This window comes from Kwoniella shandongensis, chromosome 1 (assembly GCF_008629635.2).
Source record: "Kwoniella shandongensis chromosome 1, complete sequence".
In the NCBI taxonomy this organism is placed as follows: Eukaryota; Fungi; Basidiomycota; class Tremellomycetes; order Tremellales; family Cryptococcaceae; genus Kwoniella; species Kwoniella shandongensis.
The window spans coordinates 1,788,861-1,802,067 of record NC_089287.1 but is presented as its reverse complement, the minus strand read 5'-3'; the positions used below and the strand labels follow the sequence as shown (position 1 = coordinate 1,802,067).

The following is a 13,207-nucleotide window of genomic DNA, read 5'->3' as shown; positions in this document are numbered from 1 at the left end:
TAGTAGAGTCGAAGCAGAATACTCTCTTAGGATGACACTTTCCTCCCTGCTGGTCACAGTCGGCTCTACCCTCTTCCCCGCACTTACGAACACCATCCTCTCGCCTCCCCTTCTCGCTAAGCTTTCCTCGCTCGGGATCAAACAGCTCATCGTACAATATGGTCGGGCGGACCTCCCCCCAGATCTTGGGATAGGGGTGGATAGTAAAGGGAGTGGAATCAAGTATATCGATGGGATGGTAGTGCAGGTGATGCGATTCAGTGAGAAGTTTGAAGAATTGGTGAAGAAGAGTGATGCGGTGATAAGTCATGCTGGTGAGTGACGATTTGTGGAGCTGGAAATTGGTTGCATACATCAGTTCTCAAGCGGAGATATAACTAACGCACGTGTGTCTGGCCACAGGCTCAGGATCGATCTTGACCACTCTACGACGCAATCCGCCTATCCCTTTGCTGGTCGTTCCGAACGAAACGTTAATGGACAATCATCAAGCCGAATTAGCTGATGAGATGAGTAAACAGGGTTATCTGATGGTGTCGCGCGTCGAGTGAGTCACATTGAAACGTGAACCGACCCTCGATGTATGAAATGCGTATATGCTAATGGCATACATACAGGGAGCTGGAAGAGAAGCTATCGACATTCTTGGAGGATAAGCGGACAGAGGCAATGAAGCCGTTCCCGGAGATGGATGGGACGAGATTCAGAGGGATCGTCGATGAAATGATGGGATTTGCTTGAAAAGGGCCGACAAGCATTGTCACGTGGAGATTAGTCATGGGCACGCTCGACGTGAAGCGTAGAGCCATACTCTCAGGAGCTTGGCGACGTCGGGCGAGAGACAGCAGTCCTCAATGATGAACGTAGCGTCAGCCATCCGGGCTACACGCAACCTCCGTGCACGTCAGACTGGCAAAAGGAATCCGCCAGCCATACAGCAAGCGCTCTTCTGGTAGTCTGTAGGAAAGAAGCCGCAACGCTAGCTACCATCTTGTTCATGCAATGCATTTATCATCCTTTGCTCTACTTGGCAACAGCAACAAACTCGACCTCGACCAAAACGTCCTTGGGGAGTCTAGCAACTTCGACACAGCTTCGCGCGGGCTTTGTCTCGCCAAAGAACTCTGCGTACACCTTGTTGAAGGCGACAAAGTCGTCCATCGATTTGAGGAAACAGGTGGTTTTGAGGACTTGGGATGGGGAAGAGTCGGAAGCGGCGAGGACGGCGGAGATGTTCTTGAAGACTTGGGTCTGTGACGTGGATGTACATATGTCAGGTGGAGAAAAGGAAGGGATGGGATAGGAAAGAATGGTGACAAAGTGGTATCGTTAGCTTTGATCTATGGGAGGTCTGAGCTGGGCGTGGCTCGTTCGCTCACAGTCTGCTCCTCGATGCCACCAGCGACGACGGTCATGCTAGTAGGGTCCAGGGGGATAGCACCGGAAGCGTAGACGAGCTAAGAGATGCGTCCGTCAGCTATTTCCGCCAATCCCACTACATGTAGTCATGCTGGAACTCACACCATTGTACTTGACCGCTTGGACATATGGACCGATGGCGGCGGGAGCCTCTTTAGATGTCACACTTTAGCAACTTACGCGGGAATGTCAATGTGCAAGACAGTACTCACTTTCAGTGGAGACGACAGTGTAGGGAGAAGCCATTTTGAGTGGATTGAGCGAAGTTGCGAAAGAGCGAGTGACGGGAGTGCGAAGGAGAGTTGGAAGAGCTCGACGGGAGGCTGAGAGCATAAGTTTTGTGGGTTGCTGAGTGAAGTGCAGGAGGGAGGATTCCATGGACAGGACGGTCCAAGTTACCGAGTCAAGAGTTCGCGACAGTTACGGTGACGGGATCAAATCTCCATGTTGCCACGGCCGACTCACCCGACCGGTACGTCGCACAGAAGCGATCATTATGGATAATTGTGCATACAGTAACAATGACACCAATCTCAACGCGGCAGTCGACCGTCGTCGAAGGGAGTGTAGTCTTTATCGAGCTCAGACTGAATTGTCCCATCTAGACTTACTCCAGCTTGCATAGACAACTTGTACGGTCCAACGGAACACCTAGAGGCATGCAAGCATTCAAGCGCCGCTTATGCGAAATCAGTCGGCCAACGCCGGGTCGCCATATTGGCCGCGGCCTCCACTTCTGGGCTCCACACCTTCCCCGTCGTCTGTTGATCATTATAACGAGGTATTCTGTACCAGTTGGACGAGGTGCCAAACATAACATTGTAAACCTCTCATACTAGCACGTAACGCTTCAACTGTCACACTCATAAACACATCATGGAACAGTACAAGTGAGTGCTGTCCATCCTTTCGGAGGCAGATCCCATGAAGCTGATCGATATCTTGATTGATCAGAGCGCTTGTGTTCGACTGCTACGGCGTAAGTCTCTGGGTCCCACCTCAACCTACTCCTTACTGATTTAGATATCCTTGATAGACCTTGATTGACTGGGAGAAGGGGATGTATGAATCTCTCCAATCGATCTTTGAGCAAAAGACATGCCCCGATGCCGGAAAGGTCTTCACCACTCTGAGCGCTATTGAAAACAGGATTCAAGCAGAGGACAAGACGATGGTCTACCCTGCCGTGTGAGTGAGACCTTCTTCGTCTCGAGAAGGTTGATCCGAGCTAACATACCGTATGGGTAGGTTGAAATTGGCGTATAAGTCATTGGCCGGTGAACTGAGATTATGGGCAGATGACGGTGAGTCACCCCATATAGTCTCTGTGGACACCGCCCACAAGTCCATGCCCATGATCACGCCTCTTTGGAAAGAGTGAAGCATGCACTGATGGTGTTTTCCACTCCACTATACAGACGCGGCACAAGCATTTGGCGAATCAGTTGGGAAGTGGCCTGCATTCCCTGATTCTGCCGACGCACTCGGCAAGCTGAAGGGTTTAGGATTGAAGTTGATCATCCTAAGCAACGTCGACAATGGCAGCTTCGCAGAGTGAGTCGGACATACCTCTACAATGGATCACACCGCACCGAATCCCTTCTCTGTCAAAGACAGGCTGACCTCGGACATGCCGAACTAGGACGAGGAAGAAATTGGAGAAAGGTTGGGGATCGTTTGACGGCATTTACACTGCAGAAGACAGTGAGTATCCTCTTGTCTCGTTTCTATAGAAACAGTGCTGATTGATCCCACCTCAGTCGGCTCTTACAAGCCCGACCTTCGTAACTTCAAGTACGCGCTCGAATCGCTCGATAGAGACTTTGACATTTCTCCCAATGAAGTGCTCTGCGTCGCTAACTCCCGATTGCACGATGTCGAACCGTGAGTGCCTCTTGTAACTATTCTACAACTTGTTTGACCGAGACGCTGATACATTTCAAGCCAGCGCTCACAAGATGGGCCTCAAAGCCGCTTGGATCAATCGATCGGGTGCGATCATGGGCGTAAAGGGCCGAGAGGATAGTTCAAAGCCCGACTGGACATTCAATACCATGGCAGAGTTTGCCGATGCGATTGAAAGGGACAAGCGCGGAGATTAGACTGGGAGGAAAGCTCGAATGGGCACGGACAGTCGACAGATATAGTGAAGACCCAACGATGTATATTTAAGAAAATCGTGAGAGACCGCCTAGCAAAGTCTTTTTTATCCAACAGACCAGACCGTGTCTGACTACAAAAGCGCATGATACAAGCCAAACTGACATCACTCTCTAAATCCCTATATGAAGATATGATGTACACGTTTAGTCGAGCTCAATGACGTCCTCGTCGTCCTTCTTGGCGGGGGCGGCGGCGGACTTCTTGTTGCCTCGGACCTTTTGGGGGTAAGACTTGGGGGGGTTGACGGATCGGGTCTGGGCTCGGAGGAGGGCGGAAGCTCGGGCAACGGCGAACTGTGGGTTTAAGGGGTCGGTGGGATCAGCATCATATCCGTATCGCCAACACAACCCGCTCCCCAACACATCATCTATTCCTCGAGCTCTCTTCTCAATGTTTCCTCTAACCAATCCGGTGAAAGAGAAAAGAGATTTGCCCAACCAGCACAAAATCACTCGACGTCTGGTTAAAACCTCGACGAGCTCAAGAAATGGTTGGGACTTTCCAATAGAAGTTGGACAATATGGCAGACCTAATACGCTCGGCCCTTCATGTGGCCTCTCAAAGAGAGACGTTGTCCAGGGAGTTCTAACGCGGCTGCGGGGGTATGTGGAGTAGGAAAGGAAGGGATGTGGAACGCGCATTACACAGAGTGCGATATGTCAAGGGAACGGCGGATGCGCCGTACTGGGAAACAAGAAACCCGGCTCTCCTCCTAAAGGCAAAATCCCACTCACAGCTCGGAGGTCAGCTCGGTAACCCTTGCCGGCGGTCTCAGCAGCGGCGATCTTGTTGGCTCGTCGAGGACCGGTAGATCGCTTGAGGGCAACGTGAGATCGAGCAGAGGCAACCTATCAAACGAACCAAGCCTATTAGCATTGCTTGTCTTTTTTCCCGCGTGCCATCCTTTGCCTCCCTTTCTCTGTGCTAATTCGTTGAAATCAAAAACCCACCTGGTTGGGCTTGGCGTCGGCCTTGACCTTGGTGATGGTAACACCACCCTCAGCGGAAGGGTAGATGTTGATCACCTTGGAGTTGGCGAGACCGGAGAACTTGTGGGCAGATCGGTTGAGGAGGTTTCCCTGGTAGTGAACGCATAGTATCAGTATTTGGTCGTCGTTCCTCCAATGCTATCTGATTCTCCCTATTTCCCATTCCCATTCTCGCTGGACTATAGTCTCCCCTCCAGATTGTCCCGTCTCTGACTCTTATTCCATCCTTCCTGTATCCTTCATGTAGTCCTTCTGGCGATTTTATCCCCTATCCCTCCATCCAACCTGCGTTCAACACAAATCCTTCTCCTGACTCACCTTCTCCTTGGAGAAAACGGGACCGTGACCACCCTTAACCTGGAAGGAGTTCCACTTTCGGATGAGCAACCACTGGAGATCGGCGGACATTTTAATGATGATTTGGTGTTAGTTGAGTAAGAAGATTGGGCAAGCTATGTATGACTTGAGCTGCTATGACCTCTGTGCGAGTCTCGTCGTAGAGCGCAAGCAGGATCCAACGGTCGGGAGAATGGGAAGGGGGAGCAGGGTCGGAGTGAGCAAGCGTGGGAAAGCTCATGATGGATGTGGCACCGTGAAAATCCTGTCGGCGTTAAGGGAGTCCGATGAGAACGATTTGATGCGATCGGAAGAACGCGTCGTAGATGACACATAGGATACCCCGCGTTCCCCAATCTTTAGATAATGTGCTAAAACGTCGCTGATCCCTTGACAGACATACCTCAGGCTAGCATGGGACTGGGAGGGTAAGAGGTCACTTGATCTTGGTGTGTCGCATCGAGAAATCGATCAACCAAGTTTTACCCCCCTTTCATCCTGCGATCCTGCGACAATGACACATGATCCTTTGATCTTGGTTCAACTAAACATGTAACAAAGCCTATAATGAAACTGATTGGAACGAACTGCCTTGTCGTGGTTTATAACGTGATATGCGCGACCATCGCTTAGGGAACATAGAGCTGCCTTCTTCTATTTCTTTGACCATCCTGTTGATCGCCGTGCATTACTGAGTCCCCTCGCTCCGAAAGCTGAGTTCCGACGACAACTTCAAAGGCGTGAACGAGTACCGTCACCATTGGTACTCTCTCGAAAACGTCGATATCGACCAACAGTCACACCTACTCTAGTTGCACGATCTTGCCTTAAGGACGGCTTACTCCTGAGTCGACAGCGAGCAAACACTCGACCCTATTGAGCGATCTTGGCCCAGCTTATCTTGAAAAAAATCGTCACATTGGAACTAACTTTTTCGCTTTGATGGGACTCGTGTTAATGTAGTTGTATACAACCCCCAGAGTCTAATATGCTACTACTCTCACCGATGAAACACTCCCTGATGTCGCCTCCCTTGACCCGGCTGAGTCTGACGGCAGAAACAACAACCGCAGATGATCCGCCAATTCTTCTCATCCCTGTGAGTATATCATGTCTCGTTGGCGTCTTGCACTGTTCTACCTACTCCTTAAACCTGCTGTGGGCTCAACACATTTTCTGACTTACAGCAAGTGACGACCCTTTGCTGATCTCGACCAACCGTTAGTCGTCACCACATCTTCAGCCGCCTCGATGCCTCACACCTTATCCTCACCAAGTTCGATTTCCGCTTCCCCGATCCCCAAGTCTCTCAACTTCGCCAAACATCGTGCTATCGGAGAACTTGATGTTACAGGGAAATGACGCACACGAACGGTCGATCGATGTGCGTCGAAGAGATTCATCGAGGCAGTCGGTAAGTCAAAAACAATTCTTGCCGTCCCAACCTGACTCCCCTTTGGATTATGTACTGGCATACGAGCACCCACTGACAAGCGCTTCTGGCACATGTTAGATATCATCTTCTCCTAGAACAGCGAGACCATCACAAGTAATACAGCCTATAAAATCCCCTTCGGCATCTCAGCAGTTTCTTATCCCCCCTTCACTTCGAATGTCCCAACTTGGTTCTCCCCAACACGATACGTACTCTGCTCTTCCATCGTCACCGGCCTCTCAAACCATCGTTCTTCAAGACGGATCCTCGACGCTTCCTGTTCAATCGAGAGCGACGTTGCCGGTTCAAGCTAAACGCAAACCTGCGCCCATCCTCGTTCCTATGGCTTCGAACATGCACAGATCAAACGCTGCAGACGGGGATGAGCGTCTGATCTCGACAGCATCAGGATCAAGGACAATATCTCCCCGCACTACGATCAGCAACGGTCCGCGAGCCCGTGATCAGATGTCACATGTTAGGATTTCGTTAGCCCAGCCTCTTCCTATCGTGCAAGTGACAGAAATGCCAGAATCAAATGACACTGCAACTGCATTGCCGCTCACTTCCAAACGAGTTGGAAAGATACGATCAGAGTCACCATTCTTGGAGCACAGGACAGCGAGGCAGGGTGATATTATTTCAAGGGACTCAGCAACAGCTAGACGAAAGTCAGACAATGAAGTTGTAGATGTAGATGTAGAAGTCCCGATGTTGGGTGCAGACAAGTCACCGGGATGGGCAGAGTTTGACCGTTTGCTCAGGGAGCCGAGCCCAGAAGCGTATTACCGGACATGCTAACGGGCACTACGTATGTATTCTTGTATGCATAAAGAATACCACCACTCGGGACGCTTTGTCCAGGCGTATGGTGCACAAGTAGGGTCAGCCTGATACAACGGTGTACACCATTTTTGTCAGGGACACGAATCAACGCGCCGACCCCCGCTCGCTGTCCTCGCTCATTCACTGAACGCATGCCACGCTTCACGCTCAATCACACTTGAACGTTAAGCATCTCCTAACGCTAACACATCAACATACACCATCGCTCTCATCTCGTCTGATTCAATTCCCGCCAGGCGCGTCACTCCCTCTTACACGTCTACGAAACCTCGATTCCTATAAATACCGACACGAGCAAGAGGAACTTGGACCAAGATGGTGCGTCACCTCAGTCTCCACATGTCAACGTGTATGCTAATGTTATCAACGAATGAATTCGTAGCCGATGTTACTTGACATCAACGTGAGTCAGGACCCGCTTAACGCGCTGAACACATCAAGGCCATACTCCTATATACAAGCTGATCATCTGTATTCCATTTTGCACAGCGTAAACTCCTCGCTCGGTCGGACCGTGTCAAATCAGTCGACTTCCACCCGACCGAGCCTCATGTCATCCTGGGTTTATAGTGAGTACAATGGTTCCCACGCGTATCAGTGGACTGGGCCGCTGACATCGTCCCTGCTCGCCACAGTAATGGTCAAGTTAAGATCTGGAACTACGAGACTCAAACGGACTTGAAGACATTTGAGATTTCCGATGTACCTGTTCGATGTGTCCGTTACATTGCCAGGAAGAACTGGGTACGTGGAGGTTTCATTGATCTAGCTGCAGTAGTGGTACCGATCAGCATGGGGATGACGCTGACATCTGCGTCGTCCACAGTTCGTTTCAGGATCAGATGACTTCCAATTACGCGTTTACAATATCTCCACTGGCGAAAAGATCACCGCATTCGAAGCCCATCCCGACTATATCAGATGCTTGACCGTCCACCCAACTCTCAGTTTGGTCTTGACAGGAAGTGATGATATGACTATCAAATGCTGGGATTGGGAGAAAGGATGGCGATGTGTTCAAGTAAGTCTAACACCCATCCGCTCTCGACGTTGGCCCAGCATGTTGTACTAAGACACGTTGCGTAGATCTTTGAAGGTCACACACATTATATCATGGCTTTGGCAATTAACCCGAAAGACCCGCAAACATTCGCTTCAGCGTGTCTCGATCATACCGTCAAGGTCTGGTCTTTGGGTAACCCCGTTCCAAACTTCAGTCTGGAAGCACACGAGAAAGGCGTCAACTATGTGGACTATTACCATGGCGGAGATAAACCATACTTTGTGACCACCGGTGACGATCGGTGAGTCCCTGCTCTGCATATCTTGCGCATTCTCTTATTGACCGTTTCACTGACGACGTCCACAGTCTCATCAAAATCTGGGATTACCATTCCAAGTCTTGCGTTCAAACGCTTGAATCCCACACCGCCAACGTCTCGTTCGCGATCTTCCACCCATCACTACCAATCATCCTCTCCGGCTCTGAAGATGGGACCATCAAGATCTGGCACTCGTCAACTTACAGACTTGAGAACACGCTCAGCTATGGATTGGAGAGGGCTTGGTGTGTCGCATACAGAAGGTCTGGGAATGAGATTGCCGTCGGTTTCGACGAAGGTGCGGTTGTGGTCAAGGTGAGGATGGCAGTGCAGATGGAACAACAGGGAGACCCGCTGACTATTGTCTAATTAGCTTGGACGAGACGAGCCTTCCGTGTCGATGGATGCGTCGGGAAAGATAGTTTACGCCAAGAACACTGAGATCTTGACGGCCAACATCTCCAATATCGGTGCTGATGGTGAGATTCTCGTCGCTCTATTCTAAGTGACCTCAAAGCTGACGCCCTACCCAGGCGAGGCTGTGGAAGATGGTCAACGATTAGCTGTCTCCTTGCGAGATTTGGGTACGACCGAAGTGTACCCTCAAAGCTTGCAACACAGTCCCAATGGAAGGTCAGTCGATGAACACCCATCCAGACAGCATACCTGTGTGTACTGACTTCTCAATTTAGATTTGTGACTGTCTGTGGTGACGGCGAGTACATCATCTACACTGCGCTCGCCTGGCGAAACAAGGCTTTCGGCAGCGGTACATCCTTCGCTTGGGCGACCGACTCCAACACTTATGCCGTTCAAGAGGGCAAGTCAAAGATCCGCGTCTACCGAAGCTTCAAGGAGCGACCGGGATTGATCAAATCGACCGGTTCATGGGCCATCGAGGGTATCCACGGCGGTACTCTTCTCGCTGCTAGGGGGAACGGTTTCGTCATGTTCTGGGACTGGGAGACAGGATCTGTAGTGAGAAGAGTCGAAGTGGACGCTACCAACGTCTCTTGGTCTGCTACTGGCAACCTCGTCGCCATCACTGCCGAGGACTCCTTCTACATCCTCAGGTTTGACAGAGATGCGTACACTGCTAGACTCGACAGCGGAGAGATTATCGGGGACGAGGGTGTCGAAGAGGCTTTCGATGTTGTCGCCGACATTTCGGAGACGTAAGTGAAGGCTACTCGTTGGGCCGGCTCACAATGTCACTGACCCTTTCACTTATTAGCGTCAAGACTGCCAAGTGGATCGGCGACTGCTTCATCTATACCAACTCAAGCAACAGGCTCAACTACCTCTTGGGCGCCCAAGCCCAGGTCATCAACCATTTTGACCAGTGAGTTGTGCCAGTACGCACAATGTGTTCGCATCGACTAATACTCAAAAAAACAGGGGCATCTACCTTCTCGGCTATCTTCCTGCTCACAACCGAGTCTACGTCGCGGACAAGGACTTGAATGTCTTCAGCTACGCATTGCCACTGACCGTGGTCGAGTATCAAACTGCTATCCTCCGTGGAGATCTGGAAGGAGCGGAAGCCATTCTACCCAACGTGCCCGTCGACCAACGGAACAGGGTTGCGAGATTCCTTGAGGCGCATGGTAAGTGGTAGGATCTTTGTCTGTAGCTTGGATCGCCAGCTGACCCCCGTGCACTGATCCAGATCTCAAGGAGCTCGCTCTTAACGTGTCGACTGACCCTGATCACCGGTTCGACCTCGCCATCTCATTGAACGATCTTGAAACCGCTCTCTCCTTGGTCCGTGCTGCCCCTCAAGCCGGTTCGCAAGCGAAATGGAAGGTTGTCGGTGACAAAGCTTTGTCAGCTTGGCAGATGGATCTTGCTCAAGAATCATTCGAGAAAGCCGGAGATCTGCCCGCCTTATTATTGCTCTTCACCAGTCTTTCAGACCGAGCAGGACTCGAACGACTTGCGGTCATGGCGAAGGAGAAGGGTCAGACCAACATTGCTTTCGCATCATATCTTTCATTGGGAGATTCAGCATCCTGTATCCAGCTCCTTGCGGCGACTGGTCGTCTGCCCGAAGCAGCCCTCTTTGCGAGATCCCACGCCCCATCTTCGTCTGAGATGGGAACTGTAGTGAAGTCTTGGAAGAAGGAGTTGGAAGACGAGGGTAGGACAAAGGTGGCGAAGGTCATCGCCGATCCTGAAGAAGACAGAGAATTGTTCAGCGTCGGTGATGGTGAAGGTAGTGGGGTGATGGTCGAGAGAGAAGATGAGGAAGGAGCGGAAGCACCTGTCTCTGCAGCTGCGGAGAGTGTGGTGGACAAGGCGACGGAAAAGGTCGAGGGACTGGTGGAGAAGGTCAAGGAATTGACAGTGGGAGGAGAGGAAGAATCCGATAACACAAATGGTGACCAAGCAGAGGGTGAGTTGCTGGTAGACTTAGTTCATGAAACACTCGATGCTAACGAAGCGTGATCGCATTTTTGCAGCCCCACCTGTCCTCGAGCCACCTGTAGAGTCAACACCAGATTCAGTACAGCCCGAAACCGAAACACCTACATCTGCCCCGACCTCCGCGCCAAAAGGCAAGAAGGGTAAGAAGAAGTAGTGCGCTGTCGTGGAGGACGTAGGATGAGTTTATGTTGGATTTGGTATTATAGATTGGAGAGGAGAGTGAGCAGGAAGAGAGGAGTTTAGGTCGGATCTGAAAAGAAAAACCAGGTTGTTGATATGACATGATTGCATGAACGTTTGCTTTGCTCCCGGTGACGTGTTCGCACATATTAAGCCGTTCTTTGCCTGGGCAACACGATCTGTCTGAATAGCAGGCATCGGATGATACTCTGAACACCACCTCGATCTGAACAGTACATGAGCCTGAGTTTCAGGGGACGAGCTCGTACGTGAACCGATAGCCGCGAAACCGATCGACATGCATTTTCGTGCTACTGTATCTACACAATCTGTTCCGTTCCATCTACTGCTCTTCCATATTAACGTCTTCTCCACCAGCGGGTGCTCCCGCGGGAGCTTGCTCGCTCCCTTGAGCAGTCTGTCCTTCCTCCGCGGATGGGGCGGCAGCGGCATCGGCATCGGCATCAGCAGGTGCAGCAGCGGTCTCTTCCGCTGGTCCGTCCTCTGGTTCACCTCTACTCCTTCTCCAAGCTCTCAATAATCCATCGACACCTTCGTTCTCCCACACTCTGAAATTACCTCGTTTCGCAGCTGACGAGATGGCCAGATCTTCAATGGCAGAATCGGAAGGTCCGATGATGGCTATAGAGGTGTTGGCGATAGAGAGATGTTTGTCTTGTTGGAGGGTATCGTGTAAAGCTGAGAGACCGTGGTTGATAAGTTCAGGGAGGGTGGCTATGGATGATATCAGTCAATGAGCTTGTCATCTCAGAAGCCGCTGATCGCTATGTCACTGGGCATGTTTGACAGGGAAAGGCGGGATACTCACCGTTCTCAAACGAATCAAAGTTCTTCTCCAGATACGTCTTGGCACTCTGACTCCTCGCACCGATAGAATGAGCATAGTACTCGAATCCGGTACCTGCCGGTGAGAACTCGAAGAGATGAGGGCCGGTCTCCTATACATCAACGGTTGGTCAGCTTTGACCGCTCAGCGCTTCGAGAGGGTTAGTAGAGCTTACATCTTGACCGATGACGAGGAATCCAACACCATATGGTCTTCGACCGTACTCCTGAGTGTTTGTTTGGGCTCCTGCGTGACACGGCGTGCTGTCAGCTTTACTACTTCTTATAAGGCCGGAAGGATTAGAGGAAGCTCACGGTCTGCGATACTTTGCACAATTCGAGCGACGGGGATTGGACGTCCGTACGTCATTCGTGATCGCATAGCTTGTTGCTGCATGAAGTTGCTACGAATGGGAGCGGAGACAAGCTGTTAGCTTGAGGAACGGATGTATGAGTTAGCTACTGGCTCACCTCAACACTCTCGCATCACTTGTTAATCCAGCGATAGCAACACCGACGTGATCGTCGATTCTGATCAACTTTTTCTGATACGTAGCGAGTTCACCAGTCGATCGCTGTTACAGTCACACATCCACCATTGGTCAGCGTCCTAGCCAGCCTATCACACGGTCCTACTAGTCTATTGACAGAGCGATGAAGACCCACCTTCAATGTGAGAAGGACAGCATGGGTAGCTGATCGTAAACCGATAGCTGCTGACCCTTGCTTGACAGCTTCGAGAGCGTACTCCACTTGGAACAGCTTTCCTTGCGGGGACTGCAAGGAACGTCAGTCAGTCAGTCAGTCGTGGTCATCGGCAATTGCTGTGGAAGATGTTCCACTTACAAACGTTGTGTTGTCCGAGTCGTAAGAGTTACGGAACTAAGAAAGGCAAGACGTAAGTTGTCAGCTTGGTCGGTCGCCAGAAGTTGAACGAGACATACCATGATGAAGGATTGTCGTACAGTGATGAGATCGTAGAAAGGGGCTCGAACACTGGTTTAGGAGTCCTGGCGAGTGGAGTGTTGTGCAGTCGATAAAGTAGCTGAGGAGGAACGATGATGTATGAGCTGATAATGATATCTGTCAACGACTTCGACAGCGTTCATTCACTCATCCATCCAAGCATCAAGCAACTAGAGATGACACCGCGCGTCGCTACAGTGGTCGCGGTGCCCCTCGCACAATCTTTTTATTTTGTATCATTTTATCCCATCAACTACCTCTCAGGTCACGTGGTAAAA

General features: G+C 50.9%; 7 protein-coding genes across 7 annotated transcripts; 4 read left to right on the top strand and 3 right to left on the bottom strand.

Moving 5' to 3' along the window:
* Nucleotides 1-31: 31 nt before the first annotated feature.
* On the top strand, nucleotides 32-741 carry CI109_100652 (uncharacterized protein; the record flags this gene model as incomplete). The annotated part of the gene is made up of 3 exons (XM_032004588.1): nucleotides 32-314; nucleotides 403-547; nucleotides 618-741. 3 exons carry the CDS (start codon nucleotides 32-34, stop codon nucleotides 739-741), a joined length of 552 nt encoding a protein of 183 aa, XP_031861066.1.
* A 282-nt stretch (nucleotides 742-1,023) lies between these two features.
* Nucleotides 1,024-1,665, bottom strand: CI109_100651 (uncharacterized protein; the record flags this gene model as incomplete). The annotated part of the gene is made up of 4 exons (XM_032004589.1): nucleotides 1,024-1,251; nucleotides 1,380-1,457; nucleotides 1,522-1,571; nucleotides 1,632-1,665. The coding sequence occupies 4 exons, from the start codon at nucleotides 1,663-1,665 to the stop codon at nucleotides 1,024-1,026; spliced, it is 390 nt and encodes a 129-aa protein (XP_031861067.1).
* Nucleotides 1,666-2,295: 630 nt separating this feature from the next.
* CI109_100650 (haloacid dehalogenase, type II) lies at nucleotides 2,296-3,521 on the top strand (the record flags this gene model as incomplete). The annotated part of the gene is made up of 8 exons (XM_032004590.1): nucleotides 2,296-2,309; nucleotides 2,374-2,398; nucleotides 2,456-2,607; nucleotides 2,668-2,723; nucleotides 2,838-2,973; nucleotides 3,062-3,123; nucleotides 3,180-3,303; nucleotides 3,368-3,521. The coding sequence occupies 8 exons, from the start codon at nucleotides 2,296-2,298 to the stop codon at nucleotides 3,519-3,521; spliced, it is 723 nt and encodes a 240-aa protein (XP_031861068.1).
* Nucleotides 3,522-3,725: 204 nt separating this feature from the next.
* Nucleotides 3,726-4,979, bottom strand: CI109_100649 (uncharacterized protein; the record flags this gene model as incomplete). Its single annotated transcript, XM_032004591.1, has 4 exons — nucleotides 3,726-3,875; nucleotides 4,317-4,430; nucleotides 4,533-4,661; nucleotides 4,890-4,979. 4 exons carry the CDS (start codon nucleotides 4,977-4,979, stop codon nucleotides 3,726-3,728), a joined length of 483 nt encoding a protein of 160 aa, XP_031861069.1.
* Nucleotides 4,980-5,928: 949 nt separating this feature from the next.
* On the top strand, nucleotides 5,929-7,143 carry CI109_100648 (uncharacterized protein; the record flags this gene model as incomplete). Its single annotated transcript, XM_032004592.1, has 3 exons — nucleotides 5,929-6,006; nucleotides 6,133-6,321; nucleotides 6,421-7,143. The coding sequence occupies 3 exons, from the start codon at nucleotides 5,929-5,931 to the stop codon at nucleotides 7,141-7,143; spliced, it is 990 nt and encodes a 329-aa protein (XP_031861070.1).
* A 360-nt stretch (nucleotides 7,144-7,503) lies between these two features.
* Nucleotides 7,504-11,091, top strand: CI109_100647 (uncharacterized protein; the record flags this gene model as incomplete). The annotated part of the gene is made up of 14 exons (XM_032004593.1): nucleotides 7,504-7,506; nucleotides 7,571-7,591; nucleotides 7,678-7,757; nucleotides 7,824-7,932; nucleotides 8,015-8,209; nucleotides 8,275-8,492; nucleotides 8,558-8,825; nucleotides 8,884-8,989; nucleotides 9,044-9,143; nucleotides 9,203-9,685; nucleotides 9,745-9,852; nucleotides 9,909-10,117; nucleotides 10,180-10,905; nucleotides 10,973-11,091. The coding sequence occupies 14 exons, from the start codon at nucleotides 7,504-7,506 to the stop codon at nucleotides 11,089-11,091; spliced, it is 2,745 nt and encodes a 914-aa protein (XP_031861071.1).
* Nucleotides 11,092-11,460: 369 nt separating this feature from the next.
* CI109_100646 (uncharacterized protein) lies at nucleotides 11,461-12,910 on the bottom strand (the record flags this gene model as incomplete). The annotated part of the gene is made up of 8 exons (XM_032004594.1): nucleotides 11,461-11,852; nucleotides 11,947-12,076; nucleotides 12,140-12,210; nucleotides 12,279-12,367; nucleotides 12,435-12,538; nucleotides 12,630-12,740; nucleotides 12,810-12,845; nucleotides 12,908-12,910. The coding sequence occupies 8 exons, from the start codon at nucleotides 12,908-12,910 to the stop codon at nucleotides 11,461-11,463; spliced, it is 936 nt and encodes a 311-aa protein (XP_031861072.1).
* Nucleotides 12,911-13,207: the final 297 nt, after the last annotated feature.